Raw genomic sequence first — 21,657 nt, forward strand, 5'->3', positions numbered from 1 at the left:
TCCACTGTAATATCTATATTTACAAAATACATGAGCTTAATTATTTCATTTATTTTATGGTCAAGATTTTATACTATAAAAAAAAGGTTTTAAAAATGAGAAGTAACGAATTTATTGAAAAATGCATTGCTTATTTACTAACTTGTAAAACGAGCAAATATTTTGGAACTTTGCCCGAACAGCCATACAACACAAGTCGTTGTTGTTTCTAACTGATTGAAAGTCGCCACAGCATATCAACAAATCAACTTTTATGTTGTCTTTTTGTTGCAAACGTTCAATATACTCGTATATTTTCTCTAATTCGCCGTGTGCACAGCCTTCAACGGCGATTAACATCTTGATCAATCTTGGTCAAATACTAAATAGAGAAAAATATGTTATTTGTAAAATTTAAAAGCGCGCGCACTTGCAACGTTGTTCATATCTCTGGTTTAGGTTCGATATCTGTAGTCTGTGGTTTAGACGTTGCCAACAAATGACCATAGACTAAAGATGTGTAAATGGCTGATGACCGATATTTTGGTTTTTTAGAAATATATACATTTAAAAAATATGTTATTATTAATCGGCTATCGGTTGGAGATTATTATTATTTGGATATTAATTCAAAATGTATTTTTTTTCCCCACTGAAAACATGGGCCGATCTACATTGTTAATGTTGATTATACAAATAATATATAAATATTTTTAAAAATAAACAACTTGATTCCATAGAATTAAGAAAAGTCCAGAAACCGCATACGCATATCAAACAGAAGGCGACTCAACTACTCATAAATGAGTAGGTTTACGTTTTGACCCATTAGTTTTTTTGTAAACGTCGCTCAGTTCGCAACTCCCGATTTGAATTTAACTATGCCGTGTTGCAGGGGCGAACCGTCCATATAATCGATTATTCGCAGCTTACCATTATATTTCACTACCAATAATAATGTTTTATAGTAGTTTTAATTATAGGAGAATAAATAAAATAGTCTATATTTATTATAAATCAACGTCACTGTTTATATCTTCCTCAAAAAATAAATATAAGCTGCTAAATGCGCACCCAGCGCATTGCTCGGCTCCGATTATTGCAGCTTATTTTTCAATACAAAATGTATACTGTATTTTAACATTCAAAAACCCAGTGCGTATATTTTCCTTGCTAATTTCACTTGCAGATTACAGATATTATTTCAAGCTTCTCTATTTGAAGAGTAGCATTTCGAGCGTTTTTTCTTAAAGACCATTTTCGTTTAATAGTATTCTGTTGACATATGACGCCAGTTTTTTAGTCCGTGCGTTTTAGCTAGTGGCGCCTCGCTCGGTGTCGTCAATTTCTTGCATTATTCATTCAGATATCTGTAATCTGTGATTATTCATTCTCAGTTTAGAAGGGGGCGAAGCTAGTGGTCGGCGCGGCGCAGCGCGGCGGTCACGACGGTCACGTGACATTTTTGTTGCAATATTATTGCGAATATTTTTAATGAATGTTATTGTCATGTTATGTAATATTTAAAGTTAAAATTATGTATTTTGGCATAAATAAATTAATTTAAATCTAATCTTATTGTTTTTTTTTTAATTTTCAGAAAAAAAAAATTGTGTAAATAATGGAAGTGACGTCTTACAATAAAATGTTTACTTTCTTTTATATTAGTACCTAAATATTTGCAGTATAAAATGTAAATTACAATCAAATATACGGTGTTTTTAATCAGTGCCAAACAAAAAGTCATATAGAAACTATAATTAACAAGGCATACAAAATGACTGGATTTATCATGCGGCTGTGTAAATCTTTTAAAAATTTAGATTCATTTATATTGCTTTACATAACATACGTACGCCCCCATCTTGAATATTGCACTGCTATCTGGTCTCCTGTTTATAAATTAAATATTAATAGAATCGAGAATGTTCAAAAAAAATTCCTGAAAAAACTAGAATACAAATTTCATTTGCATTTTCCAAATTATTTAGCTTCATTAAAATTTTATAACCTTGTTTCATTAGCACACAGAAGAGATATGTTTGATCAGATCCTGCTTTATAAAATTGTCAATAATAAATTCGATTCCCCGGAACTCATTAATCTACTTGCTTACCGTGTCCCCTCCAGGCCAACTAGACTCTCTGATATTTTCTATATTCGTAAATTTAAAACTAATCATCGGAAACATTCTACAATCCCTCGTATATGTGAAACATTTAACAAAAAATTTAATAGTCTTGATATATTTAACACTCCATACAATATGTACAGAAGAGAATTAATAGGCTTGATTCATGCTCTTCATTCATAATTCGTTTAATCAATAAATCAAATGCAATTTTCCACTCTCACTTTCCTTCAATCATCCTTTACCACTCCTTATCAATTTCCTTCTTTTCCTTTCCACTATCTCCTTGTTTTGTCCATATTTATCTTATTTTAATATATAGTATATTTATTATTTATATAGTTTAAACTTCAAACCGTCGTCGCTTTATTACAGTATTATTTAGTGAATACATATAATTGGATGGCAGGCCCTACTATGTTTACATTTTAAATATATATATTTTTTTTTAAATATTCATTTAACCTGTACATCTGTTTGTATTCGAAATAAATAAAATAAAATAAAATAAAAAGGAATTATGAATATACTTATTTTATTATCCTTATTTTTTAACATATTTTATTTTTTAAAACTTTTGTATACATGTACTGCCTAAAAATAATGGAGAATATACCTACATATTACGCAAAGTTATTAATTGTTGTTTGTTTGTTGGGTTATTGGTTAAAATTATTTTGATTAAAAATAAGTAGGTATTGCGTCTTCCGTTGCCAGCAGGTGAAACTGGAGCTGGAGAGATGAAGTTGTTTTTACAAAAAACCATAGAAAAAGAATCCGTGTACCTGTATATACTTTTTTTTTATACGCCTCCACTCATTTGCGAGATTACTTATATGTATGTATGTACATACAGGTACAAATTATGAAAAAAAATAAAGCTTACCTATAAAAAAAGTCACCGTTCGCCACTGCCGTGTTGTTACGTTTTAAAGTGTAAAAATGCTTCTGGAATTTACAAGAAACAGGATGGGATCACATTTCATGTGTAAGTAGCAAATGCATGTGTAAGTAGGTACCAAATGCATTACTGAATATTTTTTTTCCACCTGTCAAATTGTAAAAAAAAAACAAATTGGATATTTTGTTAGTGTTGCCAGGGTAGTCAATTTTTCACGCTACTTTTTAGCTTTTTAGCTTAGCTTTTTTTAGCTTTTTTTAACTTTTTAGCTTAGGACTTTTAGCTTCCCTGCTGATGAAAGTAGGAAAATGAAGTGGATTAAAATAATATAAAGAGTACGACAAGATGAGTTTTGGAAACCAACAAAGCAAAGTGCAATTTGCTCAATGTGTTTTGAGGAAAAATGCTTTTATGACACAAAAGGTCATTTATCTAAATGTAAAACTTTACTGATTAGTTCTGTTTCTAAAAGGCAATATTACAAAAGAGCTTACTTAAAAAAGAGGAAATTAAAATTGTAGGGAAGACTGTATTAAAATTTTCCTATTTATAATAAGGTAATATTTATAGGAATGAGGAAATTGGTAAAAAGTTTTACTGGACTCTTCATTCGAAAAAAATCTTTAATGTCTTTCTCTTGAAAATCGTTGAAATGGGTTTCTTTTGGACGGTAAAAAACTTTCGATTTCTTTCTATTTTGAACAAATTCTTCAAAACCCGGCACCTCGGTATCTACTGAGAATTTAGTTTAACTTTTTAATCATGGACTAGCACTTTGCTCATCTAATGAGCTAACGAAAATTTGACCTCTAGGACTAAACAACGCCGTGGTGAACATTTGACCGAAATTATCTTTAAAACATCAAATATTATTTAACATGACATAAAAATATCAGTTTTATGTAAAATAAAAATTGTTTTATTTTTTAAGTTCTAAGTTCATTAATGAAATTACTCTTATTAAATGACCCTTTACTTATCTACTCGGTTGTGTCAATCAATGTTTCCACGTATACAATAAGATTTTAAAGAAATTAACAACCAAATTCAATTGAATTCAGGAATGTGATTTTCAAAAATGTATTGAATATCGATTGATATTATTTTCATATTACCAAAAATCCAGTAAAAATAAATAAATGGGTAGAAATTATAAGGAATTTAAGGAAATAATCTGATTGGGAACAACAATAACAAACAACATTCGTTTTTTATGGATCACGAATAATTTTGAAAAATCGGGTTGTGGTCCCGTGACTAGTGTTGCGGACTCCCGGATCAGAGGTCCGAGGTTAGAATCCCACTCTACCCCAACTTTATTTCCATTTTCTAATAGTGAGTTATTTACAACTCGTTGAAAATGGCCACCAAAATTGAAATATTTGGGTAAATTATAAAAAGGCTATCATTTCTTTTCAATTAAAAAAAAAAACGAAAACAAGTTTTTTCAGATACGACCAGTTCAACACGGAGAGGGTGGCGGCGGCGGCTGCTGGCGCCCCTGGAGCCCGATCGAGCTGCGGTCTTCACCAACGATCATCTCTTTTAATTATCTTCAATTCGGCATTTAAAAAATGCACACATTTTTGACATTTAATTTTTTATACATTTCTTAGAACAGCCTGGAAATGGACACCTGACTCCAATACCTCCACTTTGGACGACCCTATAGTTTCCGCTTTCCTGGAATTTTGCAGTCGGGCCTGGCGAGCTCTCTATTAGGGGAAATAGAAACATTTTACATTTTTTATCTACCCGATTTTACACGAATTAATTCCGCAATTTTTATTTTTTCCCGTTTCCAGTAAAAACCCGTTAAATCTAGCTTCCGGGCCAACGCGTCAATAAAGGAAAGTTTTTCCCTCCATAAGTCGGCCAGGGACTAGACCTTGTTGATAGAGTAGAAACATTTTCATATTTATACTTTTTTTTCCTTATGTAGTGCTGTGTAACAAAACATTTTTTTTTTGAAACGTACACTTTTTTGTAACAAATGCGCGTTCACCGAATTTAGTGCGCTGTTTGCGTAGAGGTACAATAACTTTTCCTTTCGACGTACATGTAGCTGATCTAAGCGTAAGACGTCTGTCAGCTAGTTCATCTGAAGTGCAGAGTTCCCTTAGATATTCTGGAGCAGAGTGTCGGGAATCGAACCCGAGACCTCTTGCATGGTAGGCAAACGCGCTGACCATTTCGCCACGAGGACGACATATTCTTAATTAGTACTTTATATACTATACAACACCGTTTGTTTGCAAATCTACACAGGTAGCACAAAACATCGTGTCGCGCGCGTCAAAAATGTCAAGAATGTCAAGATCAAACTAGTTTGACTTCCCCGCAAACAAAGTGGTCAAATCTTGAAACGTGCGCGACGTCGCGCGCGGGCACCTGGTCCGCGCGCTGCAAAACGCCGCCACTGTGGGTGCTAGAAGAATCGGCCCTTTAGACCGCACGTAATTGGCCCTCCGAGCCTCAATTTTTGCTGTTCGGGTCAATATAAATAAAATAAAGAAGAACCTGTCACTCAAAATAATGTTACCAAAACTAGGCAAAATATACAGATGTATTAAATATATACGTAATTTCTTTAAAAAAAACGATAAAAATTGATGAGAGAAAAATCTGTAATTAAAAATAATAACAGTCAGCTGTTGGCGTCTGCTACATGATAATAAGAATCAGCTCTTCGGGCCTCATTTAATCACCCTTACGGGCCTTAACGAATCTGCCCTCTTGACCCTATTAAATCGGCCTTACGAATCGTCGATCGGTTGTCAGGGCCTTGGTTAATTAGGATCTGGGATGATTATCAATAATACAAATTATAATCTTTAAATAATTAGAGAATAATTCTCCGAGTCATTTAAATTATGTCAGCAAATAATAAATATTCAATAAGGTATTATATTACGAAAATGGTGCTTTATAGGAACGCTATCCATAAATATAAGACATTATATTATTTACGATACTTCTTTATTTTCGCAATGTAAAAAATAATATTTTAATAAATTGAATATAACTACAAGTTGATAGATTTTGATTTATTAATTAGTGAATGGTAATTATATTAATTTATTCATGCATTTCATAATTTATAAATATATACAGTTTTTTGTTCACTTTGCCTAGCTGTGTGAATCAGTACTTATGATTTTCTTGTTGTTTTCTTAGAGTATATATGTATATACTCTAAGTTGTTTACTGTAGAATGTTTTATTATTTAAACTTTCTACTGAATATGCTGTATAATGTTTAGGTTAATTTTTTAAATATAAATCTTGGCTATTAGGAAATTCATGTTTAAAAAAAAAAAATAAGCCAAATATGTTAATATTATAAATGTTTGTAAAATGCAGATTTGCCGTTTATCTTAATAAAATAAATAAATAAATATGGTAACATAAATTGATTAATGTTTTTTTTAAAATCACAATCTACTTTTATATATTTAGTTTTTCTTAAAGCTGTAGCATTCCAAAAAAAACTGGCTCTTGTGCTTGAAATGGTAAATGTAGTATTAAATTTAAAGAAATGTAATAATGTTCCCGTGGCTCATTTTTAACTTTGACAAAAATTTAATTCAGAGGTTACATTATTATTTTAATAATAATAGTATCTCTCCGTCGCGTCCTGTGTACACGCGCATAAAATATGTTATAAGTAAAAAAGGTGAACACATATTTCGAATTTTTCGATTACTTTTCGACTTGAACTTAAATAAAATATTGATTCGTTGGCAAGTAAACAACTGTACTGTGTTAGCTGACATCCTATGCAGCAGTATATATTTTTTTAAATATTTAAACATAAATAAACATTGACGTCGGCATCGGTAATAGGCATCATCTACATATGTGTCCTTGCCTTGGTAGGGACAAAAATAAATTATGAAATTAAGATTCACATATTTAGTTTTGTTGTTTAGTTTATATCATGTTGTACATAGGTTTATAACATATAAATGTTTTCAAAAACTCCTACTGTGCTTCTTTTATTCCAAAATATTTGACCTAGTTTTCTAAATTAATGTCTATTTTTGAAATAACTTACTTGCTGCATAATTTTTGTTGTCTTACGATTAATATGTTTAGGATTTATGCAAATCGATTTTTGTCAATTGAATTACTGTTTTAGGAAAAAGCAACGGAGCTTTCAGTTCTCGACAGAATCTAAATAGCATCAAAATTCTTATCCGGAATCGGCATTGCCAATGCAGGACCCAGGATCATTACCGAATGAATATATTGAAAATGATGTGTTCTAATTTTATATTTTTTTCTTTTTAATAAGATGATTCAGTAATATAAGTGTTTTGATTCGGTATTTTGTAGTGAGTTGGATAATTAATTTTATATTTCAATTTCAAAATCACTATACCTACCTGAATGAATGAAATATTCATAATTATGTACGTTAATAATACCCACTGGACTAAATATTCTTAAGCATGTTATAAACATTCTTACAAAAAATGTTGAATAGAAGGAACGAATATCTCATCCAGAAATAGATGAGGTCGGATACATATTGAGCAGATGTTTTCCCTTACAATCTGGGTTTTCATAATATATACGTGATACATAAATAATGTATTGGTGGCTATAATGCGTCTATAAAACGCTGTGTTCGCAAAAATAACATCATTAAAAGCAATCACTAACAAAAAAGTAAAACGGCTTTTGCTGAAAGCTTTTTACTCAACCAAATACAACATTCAAGTTTTTTAGTGAAAATAGTGGAAGTTCATTGTAATTTATTATATAAACAAACGAGTGAAACAAATCATTAAATTTGGAATAACTAGTGATCGGTTTCATCGCTCATTTTCACCTGTCAAGAAGACAGACCAGTCTCGAAGATGTCGCGAACGTTATGAAAACGTTATTTCAAATTGGTAGAAGTAAAATTATCATCACCATTTCATCATTTGTGTTTTGTGCTGTAATTCCTCACTGTAGAGCTTCGTGGCCTGTTGTGGAGCAAAATAAAAAAACTAAATCCCCCTTTCGCACCTGATGCTGCACAGAGCTCTTCATTGGTACACCGACCACGGCGTAGCTTGATTGTTGTTAGATGAATGTAATATGATTAATCTTACTCTTCAGGTGCCAGTCCTGGGCCTATGAAGTATTCTTATGTAAAACGCATTTATAAATAAATATTTCATGTCAATCACGTAGGGAATCGAACCCGAGACCTGTCGCATGGTAGGCAAACAAGCTGACCATTTGACTACGAGGCGAATTACAGTCTCACTCATTCTTTTAATTCTATAAGAAATAACATTTCAAATTGTCAGTATATTATGTACTTACAGATATGAAACTACATATAAGTAATACATGTGTAAAATAATACCTAGATAGCCTGACCATCACCTTTCGATGATAGTGAAATGTTCCACAGAGTGGAGGAGAACCTAGGAAGGAAGGGGAAGAATTTTATTTTTAATTTATCAAAACGTTGGGCTTAGTAAAAATGCTTTTATTTGATATTTCATTAATTTTCTTGATTGATGTAATTTACAATGTGAGATTTTTAACACACCCACAAATTCAAAAAAGTTGAAAAACAAACACAACTTGTTATATATTTTATATTTTAACGCTTTAGTACATGGTGATTTATTTTCAACAAAATCAAGTACATATAAGGCTAATATCGATATGTTTCATTGTCCTGATGGATCATGGTTGCTTAAATTACTTTCTATTCCTTAATAACGAAAGACCTCGTTCGGTCATCATAAAGCTTTCCAGTCCAAGATGTAGGGACGCTTTACTTGCTAGAGTGATAAAATTTCAACCGAGAAAACGCTGGATAAAAAATGCACACTTTTCACGTAGGAATAGGAAGAACTAAGATAGGTAATAGGTACCGATATTAGAGAAAATTTTTATCCCTCAAATAAAGCCTTAAATGCAGCAGCTAGATTAAAAGCTAGAGATAAAAAATATATAAATATGTATGGACACGAAATGGCCGCATTTTTCTTCGCCAGACATACTCATCTCCAGCTATATTGATTAAGAATAATTTTCTCTACTTTTTTGTTATTTTTCTTTGCAAAGGCCTGTTATAAATCTGTTGAAAAAAACTTGGTAGACAACATAAAAGTATTTTGGTCATATTTTAAAACATTACGAGCCACTAACAGTTTATCTAAGTTAATGAATTTTGATGATGAATGTGTGAGTAATATGGAAAAGATAAGTAGCTGAAATTCTCTCTAAATACTTTGCATTACGAATCAATGTGTTTCTAATACACATATCGAAGATAAAAGTAAATTTAATCAAATTAATATCTCTAACATTAAAATATCTGTTGAAACCATAATTGAAAAATCAAATACTAAAAAAGGTGCAGGACTCGATCAAATACCAATTGTATTTATACGAAATTGTAGTAATTAGTTATGTAAACCACTGCACATTATTTTAAACAAATCTCTAAATGAATGTTTATTTCCGGACTTGTGGAAGACTGCAAATGTGATTCCGATACATAAATCTGGAGACAAATTATCAGTTAAAAAATATAGGCCCATTTGTTTTTATCGTGTAATGCTAAAGTTTTTGAGTCGTTGGTCCATGCAGTAGGTAATCTTAGTTTACTTTGATCCACTCATTTGTCCTCGGCAACATGAATTTGTTCCAAAGAGGTCTATTGCGTCCAATCAACTAGAATTTTGTGATTATATTTGCTCGTCAATGAATGAAGGTATCAGGGCTGGTATTCCGAACGCGTTTACAGCGCGCTATAATGCGTATTTAGTACGTAAAAACGCGCTATACCGCGCTATAATTTCGTTTGGAATACCAGCCCAGGTGGATGTCGTGTATACTGACTTCCAAAAAGCCCTTGATAAAGTTAACCATTATATTCCAGTTCTAGTATTGGAAGCAATCGGCGTACATGGTAATCTCTTGTGTTGGGTGAAATCATATTTAGAACATAGAAGCCAGATTGTTTGCATAAATGGATCCGAATTTTCACCAATACCTGTGACATCTGGTGTGCCACAAGGATCAAACCTTGGGCTGCTTTTATTTTTAGTTTTTATAAATGATCTTGGCTTTATCTTAAAATGTGATTTTCTGATGTATGCTGACGATTTAAAAATATTTCGTAGTACTGAAACATCAGCCGACTAACAACATTACACCACATTACATAACTCACATTGAATTTGAGCAAAAAGAAGTTCTTCATAACCTAACATTTAAATATAACCTGGGGAGAACCCTTCAGTCTTATGATCAGCGCCTAGAACATTTTGGTCTAGATAAGTTGGAATTTAGGAAACAGATTTTAGACTTGATGCATTTTTATAAAACAATTCATCGTAAAGTTGATTCTACATTTTGTTTAAAAAATGTACCCCTAAATGTCCCAATCAGCGATTGAGATCGTGCTCTACATTTCATATTCCAACCTTCAATAATAATATGGCTCACTTTGATGCATTTTTTTTATATGGGAGTTGCATTACTTTTTACCTTGCTTATTATATGCAAGGTTTATGTTTCAAAAATATGATTTGTCTGCTCTTATATCACTTTATTTTAGTTAAACTGTTGGGATCAGGAATTATATTCTAATGTGGACCAATCAGGTTCTTCTCAGCATTATCACGATGTTCTTCTTTGATGCATCATCACGTGTGTTAAAATTATATAATTATGTAGAAAGTAATGCTGATATTGATATCTTCAATGATACATTAAATAATTATAGAAGAACTGTAACGCAATGTATTAAAACAAATAGTTCCTTATGTTAGTTAGGTAAAATAATTTGTAATCAAATGTTAGTAAAATTTAGCGTCATAACTTTCGTAATATTAATAGAATTTAATTAAGCTAGTCATTTTTAAACAAATAAAATTATTTAAACTTTTTTTATACTTGTTTGCGCATATCGTGTTCAAATACAATTGATAAAAAATATCTAAACAGAACAAATTGTGATTATTATACCAATATCGAATGTATTGTTTATTGTTTGTTATAAAATTTATGTTTATGTTTGTTATGAAGTTATAAAATTTAAAAAAATATGTTTTCTAGAAAACAGTTCTGTATGTGAATTAGAACTAGAATCCTGGTCGAATGTTTTCAATTCGATGACTACTCTTAGGCAAAAAAATCCTAAGAACTGCCAGCGGCTGTCAGCTGTGAATATCCATTACACACGCATCCTCACACAAAAAAAAAACTCGCACATATGCACTTCTATGAATTCATAGAAGTGCATATGTTTAACGGAACTGGATTTTTATAATTGTATTTAGGTGGAAAACTGATTTGGCTTTATTTTATGTTTTTTTTTATAATGTTGCGTATATTTTTTTGTATTGCTGTTGTTTTTCTTAATAAACAAAATTAAAAAATTAAAATTTAAAAAATTAAAATTAAAAATTAAAATCCATGACCGCGAAAACTTGCGGTGCCTTGTAAAGTAGATAGGTGTGGTTAAGGGTCTTGGGAGGCTTCTATAATATATATGGTCCAGCCGACTGTGTCGCCTCCGCTCGATGACGATTGTCACCAGAGGTTGCTGCGTCTTTTATCTTATTTCTACATTTTACGTAGTTATAACACCCCGCTTCTTCTGAACAACTATTCTTAAAAATAAGTGAGAATCTGTAGAGAATATGTGCTATGTATAGGCGACATTTAGTTTCACCGAATATACGTCAAATCTCCAGACAGCTCTTTTTGAAAGGTGCTATTTACCATTACGTAGGTACCTACACTCGACACTTCCAGCTTAATAGCTGGGAGTTTTAATAAACTCTTGACGGTTTCGATGACTTGGCCTGACAGCCAGGTTAGTCAGGCGATGCTGGGCATAAAATTGATCACCTTGCCTTCCTGTAACAGATGACTAAGCCACGCCCCGTTTATTTTTCCAATGTAGTGCCCTATACACCATCAGGTGCTGAAAAGGATGAGATGATGATGACGATTTTATATGCTCGTATTGTACTTTCCTCTTTGCTGCACGAAGAACATGATCTAATATCAATTGCTGTAATTGAATTCCAAAATGCATCAATAATCATGTTTTCCTCTCCTTCACAAACAGACCCTACAAAATTCATATTCAGACTATTAGATTTTCTTCGCATCCACAAAATTCGTCTGAGGTTTTTCTATTCTTAGTTTTTTTAATACGATAATTTTTTACCAATAATTTTTATTTTCATTTTTAAATCATGCTACATAACTCTGCGATAAATAAATATTACTAGCTTTTCCAAGCAGCATAAGAGCATTTATGTTTTATAATATTTTGTTTTACTTTATTTATTACACTCTATTTTCTTACTTTTTTTTTTTTTCTTGAAACCATTTTTATCTGGTTTTGTTGAGTTTTTTCTTCTTAATAATATTTTTCAAAGCATCAAAAACAAAATAATACCTATATGTTCATTATTTTATACGTATACAGTATTATGTGTGTACTCTTTTATTTGATTATTAATTTAAACTAACCGATGACAAACTATTATTTAATAGTTTATCGGTACAAAATATATTTTAATACTTTGTCTTCTTTATAATGTATTAATCTTGTCATATTGTGTATATTTAATTGAATAAAGACTATGAAAAAAAAAATATACCAATAATTTTATAATCTTATGTAGGTACATTAAATCATACATCATCTATACTTTCACAAACTAAACCCTAAATAGTGAATTATATGTTTCCCTTATGAAGTAGGTATATAAACCAAAAAAAATATTTTTAAACGATTCTATAACTATAAAATCTTTTAAATAGGTAAGTACGTTTTCTATATGAACATTTGAGGAGCGCCCAAGCAAAAACCAACATGTCATTAAAATAAAAAATTACAGAAAATGAGAAAAACGTGCTTCGTATAAAGTATCACAGTTTCAATTATGTAAATTAGTAGCACATTTCATTCCTCACAACTAAGAACCAAGCAGTACAAATCTAAATATTGATTATAATTAGATATCAAAATTATTTATTTATTTATTTATTAATATAAAATATTTAATATGTTTGGTTTTTATTGAATTTGGATTTGGTTGAGTGAAAAGATGATATATTTGTTTTTGGTTGAACAGAAAAGTGATTTGTTTATTTTTGATGAAATAAATTTATTTGTAAAATTATAGAAAACATGAAAATATTTTACTACAATACATTATGAGACATGAAGACGGTTCATTAACTAACTTAAAGATGTAGACTTTCATCATCTTCACACATGTTGGTTCTGTCGTAGCTTGAGAGTCTAGAATGTCCATATACCATTGACGTTGGTGGAATTCTTCGCACCTCCTCCACGACTCACCAAAAAGTTATTTAAGCAGAGAATCAACATTTTTCTTCTTTGGGAGTGAAATTTCATGCTGTAACTCGATATCTTGTATAATAAAATCTTTGGCGTCCGTTCCTGATAACCCCTCTTTGAGAAGTGTAACGAGTGAAACTTCCTCGTCAAATCAGAGGTACGTCTATCCTTTCACCGTTACTCTGACCTGGTTATTTTCCTTAACTGTATCCGCTTTAAGTTACTGATGTTGTTTAAGTTTTTGTAAACTGTTGCCAGGTACTTGGCGTCTTTTATTAGCCAGTCTTGTCCTAGAACTCTTACAGTACCATACATTCTGTAGAAGTTTATGTACTCCTCTTTAGAAACGATTGTTGCATTTTTCTTCAGTTCCCTTTCGACTCTACCAAATACCATATCTGCGGGCAAAAAAGTGTGGCCACGCTCTGGGAAATACTAAGTTTAAAAAAAAATAAAAAAAAATATCAAAAGATAGGAGAAGTGATATTTTTTTTGACAAAAAGTTCATCAGAGAGTGGAGTGCTATGTTGTTCTTCTTTTGTTCCCCACGCCCGTCACAGAAAACTCTGATATTTTCCTTGCCTTTTTCATATTTTAGATTATTCTCAAAAAAGTCTAATAGAGGTGTAGTAATTTCAAAAGACCCCCTACCTACTTTGTCTTCTGTTCAGCACTAAAAGTAAGGTTTTTTAGCCTCAGAATCGACAAAACATAAATTGTAGAAACCTATTTGCCGAGCATAATAGGCTTGCTGAATATGTGTTTTTGGAAGAGGGTGTACTTATTGAAGGTCAAAATACATGTTAACTGTTTTGCCATCATCATCTGTACGAAGAAGTTAGTAAAAAACTTTGGCTCTCATTTTGTGTACCCTCTTTTGCAGCATTAATTGACACCGTTTTCTTGTAATTTTTTCATTTCTTATTTGAAATGTTAGTCGGGAGCAAAAGCTACATGCATCTGATGAAGGAGATTCGAATCCCACGTTGAATTCAGAAAAGATGCGCTGAAACATCAACCTTGAAACTTGGTACTCAGGAGAAACTCTTTTTTTATAAATTCACTGTTCATGTAAATTTAAGCAGACTTTTTTCTATTTTAATGTGACTCACCCCCTTTTAGATTCCCAATAAATTTTCTCACCTTGTTTCTCTTGTCTGCTGACTTGTTGCTGATTCGATCACCTCCTCTTTTATATATTTTTTCACAAGTTAACAAGTATTGTACACCCGGTTGTTTTTTAAACAAGTCAAGTGCATGAAAATCTTTTTACACATAAACAGAGCGCTTGATTTTTGTGGGTACTGTGTATTTCACCTGAAATTTGTGAGGTTTAGCACTCCTAACCTCTTGTAGATAATGTCGCTTTCTCTGCTTGACGTCTATAACATGTATGCACGAGGTTCTGATTGGCTCAAATGACATATTGTTTTTGCTTGAGTTGGAAAGGAGAACATGTTGCTTTTTGCATAGATTCGTGGTTTTGAAAAAACAAAATCAATGGGAAATTTAGCTAGAGTTAAATATTTGAAATATATTATCTTATGGTGTATTAATAAAAACCACTGCTTACTTGAATTTTTATTATTTTTGCATTTGTTTAGTTTTGCTTGCGCACCCCTCATTTTCTGATTTTTATAGCACCTATTGCGTTCATTGTCTATGATGAATCGAAGCAGTCTCTGGCGGCTTCTCTGAGGTATAACGATACAAGGTTGTACTATAATGCGGAAAGTAATAAATTGTGACGTCATGTGTGTCAGTGATAATGTGAATTGTCTATTTAATTTTATTTTAATTTGGAAAGAGAACTTAATTTTTTAATTCTTCTTCCAACAGTGTTCTCTACAAGTTTTTATCATTTACTTCAATAAGGCCGATGTAATATCTTGGTTACTTTTCGGAATTATTTTAAATATGTTTAAATACCTATTTAAACAATACAAAAATTAAGCTGACGCTAATTAAATAAAAATATTTCGAATGGACATTTCCTTTCTTTTTTCTCTCTAAATTTCGTGACGTCATTCCCTCGTTTGCACTGAAGTTGATTGCGATGGCTAACTAGTTACATTTGGTGGCGCGGTTTCTGGTGGCGGCTTTGGTTTTTGATTTGGGCCTGGTACGCCTGACACTGGTATCATTTGTGAACCAAGTTCTGTCGCATGAAGGGTTGGAGTGTTGTATAATGTCTGAATTCAAGTGTTCGGCTACCTTCAAACGAGCTGAACAGTTGAAACGATGGGAGGAGTCGGAGACCAACGAACAGTCGCCTGAGGCGAAAGGTTCTGGTCGGATACGGTTTTCGGTGGATTGTGTATTTCTGGCGGCATGCGCCGCGGGAGACAAGGAAGAGGTGCTTCGCCTAGTTCAATCGGGAGCTGATGTGAACACTCCTAGTGCCGATGGATTAACAGCCCTTCACCAGGTACTTTTCAACATTAAAATGATCCCACTAGTCCATCGCGCTCACTTGTCAAAAAAGTTTAAAACTTTTTGATAGACAATTACTCACAAAATGGCCGATATAAAAGTTAAAAAAATTCTGAACTCATTCAAACTTTCAGTGTATCAATTTTCGCACCAAGCTGTTGTGTGTGCATGTTTGGTAAACAACATCTCACTTACTTCATTTATAAAACACTTGGTTTAGCGTGTTGCATATTGCATATTTCACGAGCGTACGTATTTCCAGTAAGTACTTAAATGAATTACAAACTCAAAAGTTACCTCTTATTATGAAACAAAATTCATGTTTCTAGTCATTATCCAAGTAATCGGTGGTTTTGTTTTGTAATAGGTTATTTTTAACCTCTTTTAACGTAAACAAAACCGAGTAAAGCAGTCGTGGGTTCCATATAATATATTTATTAATAAACAGTTTTTAGTGTTTTCCACTTAATAATATTGTGATATAAGTTTGTATTGTACTAACAAATTAACGAAAAATATTAGGGGCTAGTAAGCTTTCGTTATTATTTGATTCTTAAGATCTTTCTCTTTTTTACAAAATCTCATCTCATAAAATTTATTTTCTGTTTGTAATTATTGTATAAAATATTGGGATTTAAAAAATGTATATCAATCAAAGATTTCAATTGTGCATTTAGGACTAGAATAGTTAGTACGGCTTGTTGCATTATACATACTTTTATGTATGTACCTAGGAAATGCAATCCTGCAAGATAATTTCAATCCAGGTATATGCGGGACCATTTTTGTCATTTTCCAAGTCATTCTCACAATTCTCATCTGCTCTTTCACTGACTGCCTCATTTCGCACTGACAATTCTTCATTTGAAGCTTCGGGGGCTTCAGGGCCACTAGGTGAAGAAGTTGGTCGTTTATAAATAACATCTACAACGGCCAATTGGATCCCATGGGCATAACAAAGTTGTTTATCGGGTTTGATGAGATTTCCAACTTTTACCATGACTTTGGCACCATCTGTGGTGATGCAGATTACATCTTTATCCAAAGATAGCTCGTATTCTGATAGTTTTTCTTTTAGAATTGTGATAAAGACGTCTGCAGGCAAACTGCCATAAATCCTGCCCTAGGTTCCAGAAAATAGGTTGTGAACATTCACGTTTATGTAGCGCCTATTCCTCGTGGATGTCCATTCGTCGAATGTGAGGGTAAAGCTGTGATTCCTCTTTATCAGTTTTTGAAGATCTCGAATAACTGTCATTTTTAGAGTCGTGCCATAATTCATAACCATTAATTTGATAGAATTAGGTGATTTTGGTAAGTTACAGCCCCCCTGGCTTTAAAAAGATCTCGTAAATCTGACGAGGTGCAGAAAACGTCGTTTTAATTATTGATTTACACAACTTATATTTTGCAGTTTGTGAATCTTCGGCCTTTAAAAAGTACTTCCATACAGGAACACCTCAAAATTCTTTATACCCTGTTTCCGACATTATTGTCACTATTCAATAAGTAATATAAAAAACCTAGACAGTTCACTTTACTTTGATTTCTCTAAAACAATCAATACTCATTTAATAAATCATTGCGTTGCGTCATAATTGCAAGTTGTAACTGGCAAAATTTAAGTAAACAAACTGTAACTCTGTAATCCTGCTAGTCCAGCGCGATCCCGCAAAATTTTCGACCGATATTAGCCCCGCAAATGTGTGCGGGATCCCGGTATTTTGGGATACCGGGATTGCATTCCCTATATGTACCTATCGCCAGAGCATCCAGTCATTTGGTTTCAAGTTTCTTCTGTGAGAGGATAGTGAATTATACACTCGACTCCCTGATAAAAGAGAGATAAATTCCAATAAAATACATAAGTTGAATCCAGTCCTTGTCTACAAAAATTTGGACAAACTCAAAATATTGTTGATAAATTACCTGATCCATGAAGAAGTATAGAAATTGAAAAAATAATATTTTCAGGCGTTGCCTAGTATGTTGGTGAAATAATTCAATTTGTTGAATCTCACCTGCATAAATAAAGGTTTCAGCTCTTTAACTTCACAAACATCAACAGATGTAAGAATTGAAGGAATATAGATGTTCAAATATAGGCAGAATGGTGAATCTTACACAGTGTGTAAAGTGGCCACTTAAACCAGCCATTGACAGGTCATAAGCCCTGTAGATGCCTGGACTTCTATATTACCTTCTCTTAAATGTTCTTCATCTCTGTTGTAATATGTTAAATACATAAGTACTTACCTATATATTTTTCAATGTTTTATTATTATTATTAATTAAAATTACGTTTATAAATATTTGAATCTATTCTAATACACGAACACAGGTAAAAACCTTTTCCTGGGTTGTTGATTTCGGAATATTTCAATCTGGTTTTTCTTTTCATATGTGCATTAGGCTGGACTGCTTTAGTATTGAGAAAAATGAAAGTAATTTTTCAGATTATGTATGAATTAAATCGTGCATACTAACAATTGCACTGAGAAAATATGTAAATGATTTAGTTTCAATCTTTTTTTTATTGCCTTTAGGCATGCATAGATGACAAATTGGATATGGTGGAATATCTCATCAAGTTGGGGGCAGATGTAAATCACAGTGACAATGAAGGCTGGACACCCCTACATGCTACAGCCAGCTGTGGATTTGTCAGCATCGCTCATTACCTTCTCAGTCACGGAGCTAATCTCCCAGCGGTCAACAATGAAGGAGAGCTTCCTGTCGATATAGCCGAAGCTGGACCCATGAAGACCTTTCTTCTTGAAGAGATACAAAAACAAGGTAAATATTGTTATAGATCTCAACAGAAACTTGAGAAGGGAATATGGAAGTCTAGGCATTTGCTGGTCTTACTTTTTTATCAACAAAACTGTAGGAATAATTGTTGAGGGTTGGAGCTTCTACCCCAGTTAGAGATTAACAGAAAACACAAGGTTGCTGTTTGATGTTTATTTATTACACGGCAAATAAATAATTAATGATGTCGCACGAGTGTTTTGGCGATTAGGAGTTGAAGAGACTGCACTTGAACTAAATGCTGGAACTGTGTGACTGCGCGGAGCTGGACTGAACTGACTGGCGTTTGTAGTTCATTTCTTCATGTTAGGGACGATTTAAATGTACTGCAGAACGATGCTCCCGATTTTATGTGCAATACTGTTAGTTTTTTAAAATATTTAGTCTTAAAATAGTACAAACACTATATTATATACATGAATGTCCTTATATTAACTTATATCTAATTATTATTAATATATATACTAATTATTAACATTTCTAAACAATATACATTACACCTAAAAAAAAAGAACTTCTTTAAAACCAACTCGAATATAATAACTTTTTAAGAGCTGCTACACACATGCTTTTTTTAATTTACGTTAAAATGAATTTTTTTTTTTGCTCTCTTATTTCTAATGGTATTTCCTTATAATATAACTGTACAGCTCGGTGCATCAACGAGTTCTGTGTCTTTGTCTTCTTACGAAATGGCAGCCTTGCTCCATTTTTATTTCTAGTTTCATGTCCGTGTTCACATTGATTAGAAAAAACCTTTTTAGTCGACACTTTTGAGGAATAACAATTAATCATTTTGTAAACAAAAAATATTACATGAAAATATATCATTATATGTTGTAATGCATTTTATAGAAAATGATGAAATTTCTTTCTTCGGTCATCGCCTAGTTCAGTTGAAATGTAGCACATGTGTGTCATCGATTATAGACTATGTACCCCACAAAACTAATACAGTTTTATAGTTTCACATTCAAGAAATGTTAAAAATTTAAGAAATAAATGTAGTTAGGACAATCTCAAATGTTGCATAGTCTGTGAAGTGATCACTTTATTAATTCATTTATTATTCCCTTTCCACACCTAATGGTGCATTGGGCACTGCATTGGTACATCAATCGCAGTGTATCTTGATCATTTCTGTTATATGAACGTAAGATGGTTAGTCTTTCGGGGACTATGAAATATTCTAGTGTAAAAACACCTTATTTCAATTCAAGGTAATGAAACTCGAGACCTCTTGCATGGTATGGGAAGGCGTGCTGACTATTACACCACGAGGTGGACAAAAGAGGCGGATTATCACTTAAACCAGCCAATAACTTGGACCAGGTTGAAAGTCCTTTTTAAGATTATTGAGGTTACTTCTAGCCGGCGCATTCGTGCTGCTACCTTCTGTCTTTATTTAATACTTTATCATACACATATAAGGGTGGGCATATTGCCTTAAGGCTTTGCCTTTTGGCCCTGCCTGGGAGAGTGGCCTCCCGTTTACTTCGGAAAGCATGACTGCGGTAGACAGCTGGTGACACATACGTTACACTTCTCAAAATTTACATTGCAGCCTCTCCTTGAAAGATCAGAATTTCTATTAATGTATTTTATAAAGTTGTTTACATACTTATTGTATGTCTTTACATTAAATCAGGTTTCAGGGATCAATATTATAATGTTTATTCAAGAAAATTTATTCTAATTTATGTAGCTGAATTACAATAGGTGGTTTTGGATCAGTGTAAGCATATGAATTATAAAGGATTTAATACTTTAATACGTCCAAATGATTGCAGACTGGCTGGATTTACTCCCCAGACAAAAGCCAATGACAGGTCATAAGCCCTGTAAATGCCTAGACTTCCATAATCCCTTCTCAATAGTGTTTTCCCTCTGTTGTAACAAATTTAGATTTGATACTTAACTATTTGTTTATACAGGGTGTTCTTTAAACCCTGTCACATCCGAAACCAAGATGATCAGTATAGGCAAGAAGACATATTAGCATATCAAAAAAAATATTTAGAACGAAGAAAATTTTTAAAAATAAAATATTTAAAAAAAAACAAATGGTTGCTTACTTCTGCAGGGGAGAAGCAAGGGGGGCGCGGCCGTGCGGTTGGCGGTGTATCAGACTCCTCCCTCCCCCCTCCTTGTTTCTCCCCTGCAGAAGTAAGCAACCATTTGTTTTTATCTAAATTTTATTTTTTAAGATTTTAGCCGTTCTAAAAATGTATTTTAATGTGCCAATATGTCTTCTTGCTCATACTGATCATTGTGGTTTTGGATGTGACAGGGTTTACAGAACACCTGCATACAATCTGATAAACATGGTTCTACCATTCTAACAGGGGGCCCCACTCTAGTGTACAATAATGTTTAAATATGTTTTCTGTTTGAAGGAATTGATTGTGAAAAGGCGCGATCTGAAGAAGAACGGTTGCTCACAGAATTGTCCAAAAGATGGATCATCACTAAATCTCCCGATGCTGAAGTTCCTGATGAGAAAACAGGCGCTACTCCATTACATGTTGCTGCCGCTAAGGGCTATATTGAGGTACACATTGCTAGACTTAATCATTAAAACAATCTCATTAATTCCAAGTATCACGTTATACTGTTGTAACTACATCTTAATTAGTAATGATAATATTAGATAGTCAATAAGTGCATAATTATTGAATCGAACCACCTTATGCTTAATATTCTCCTCGAGCACTCACTCTCAAAACTTGGAAGTTTGGTGTTCTGAGCTTTGGTAAGGTGCCAAGATTCGCTCCCATATAGAAATACTGGTATTATACAAGAACTGAATAATCAGCATTTCGTTTTGACCAAGTATAGACCAGCACAGCAGCCTCCCATAATGATCGTCTTGAGGGTGCGGCGGTGGACCTGGCTTGGACGCGTGCTGCTCATGCCTCAGGAAAACATAACCCAAGTTGCCTCTTCTTTAAACCTGCGGGTTCATGTCGTCCTGAAAGGCCGTCGATAACGATCTTTCGACTTTGTTCGGCGGGACTAAGATACGCTGAATAGATGTGGGAGGAGGTGAGAGTGC

At 32.8% G+C, this 21,657-nt stretch overlaps 1 protein-coding gene across 3 annotated transcripts in view; it reads left to right on the forward strand.

Moving 5' to 3' along the window:
* Positions 1-15,434: 15,434 nt before the first annotated feature.
* LOC148271910 (protein phosphatase 1 regulatory subunit 12B-like) overlaps positions 15,435-21,657 on the forward strand; it is a 37,670-nt gene continuing 31,447 nt past the window's right edge. For all 3 annotated transcript variants that reach the window (XM_088240763.1, XM_088240762.1, XM_088240764.1), the window contains exons 1-3: positions 15,435-15,786; positions 18,338-18,587; positions 20,999-21,153. In XM_088240763.1, the coding sequence (XP_088096889.1) occupies positions 15,547-15,786; positions 18,338-18,587; positions 20,999-21,153 (645 nt within the window). In that variant the 5' untranslated portion in view covers positions 15,435-15,546. The remainder of the gene's footprint in view (positions 15,787-18,337; positions 18,588-20,998; positions 21,154-21,657) is intronic.

This window comes from Micrasema longulum, unplaced genomic scaffold (assembly GCF_059751315.1).
Source record: "Micrasema longulum isolate JH-2025_06_02 unplaced genomic scaffold, ASM5975131v1 h1tg002587l, whole genome shotgun sequence".
Taxonomy (NCBI): Eukaryota; Metazoa; Arthropoda; class Insecta; order Trichoptera; family Brachycentridae; genus Micrasema; species Micrasema longulum.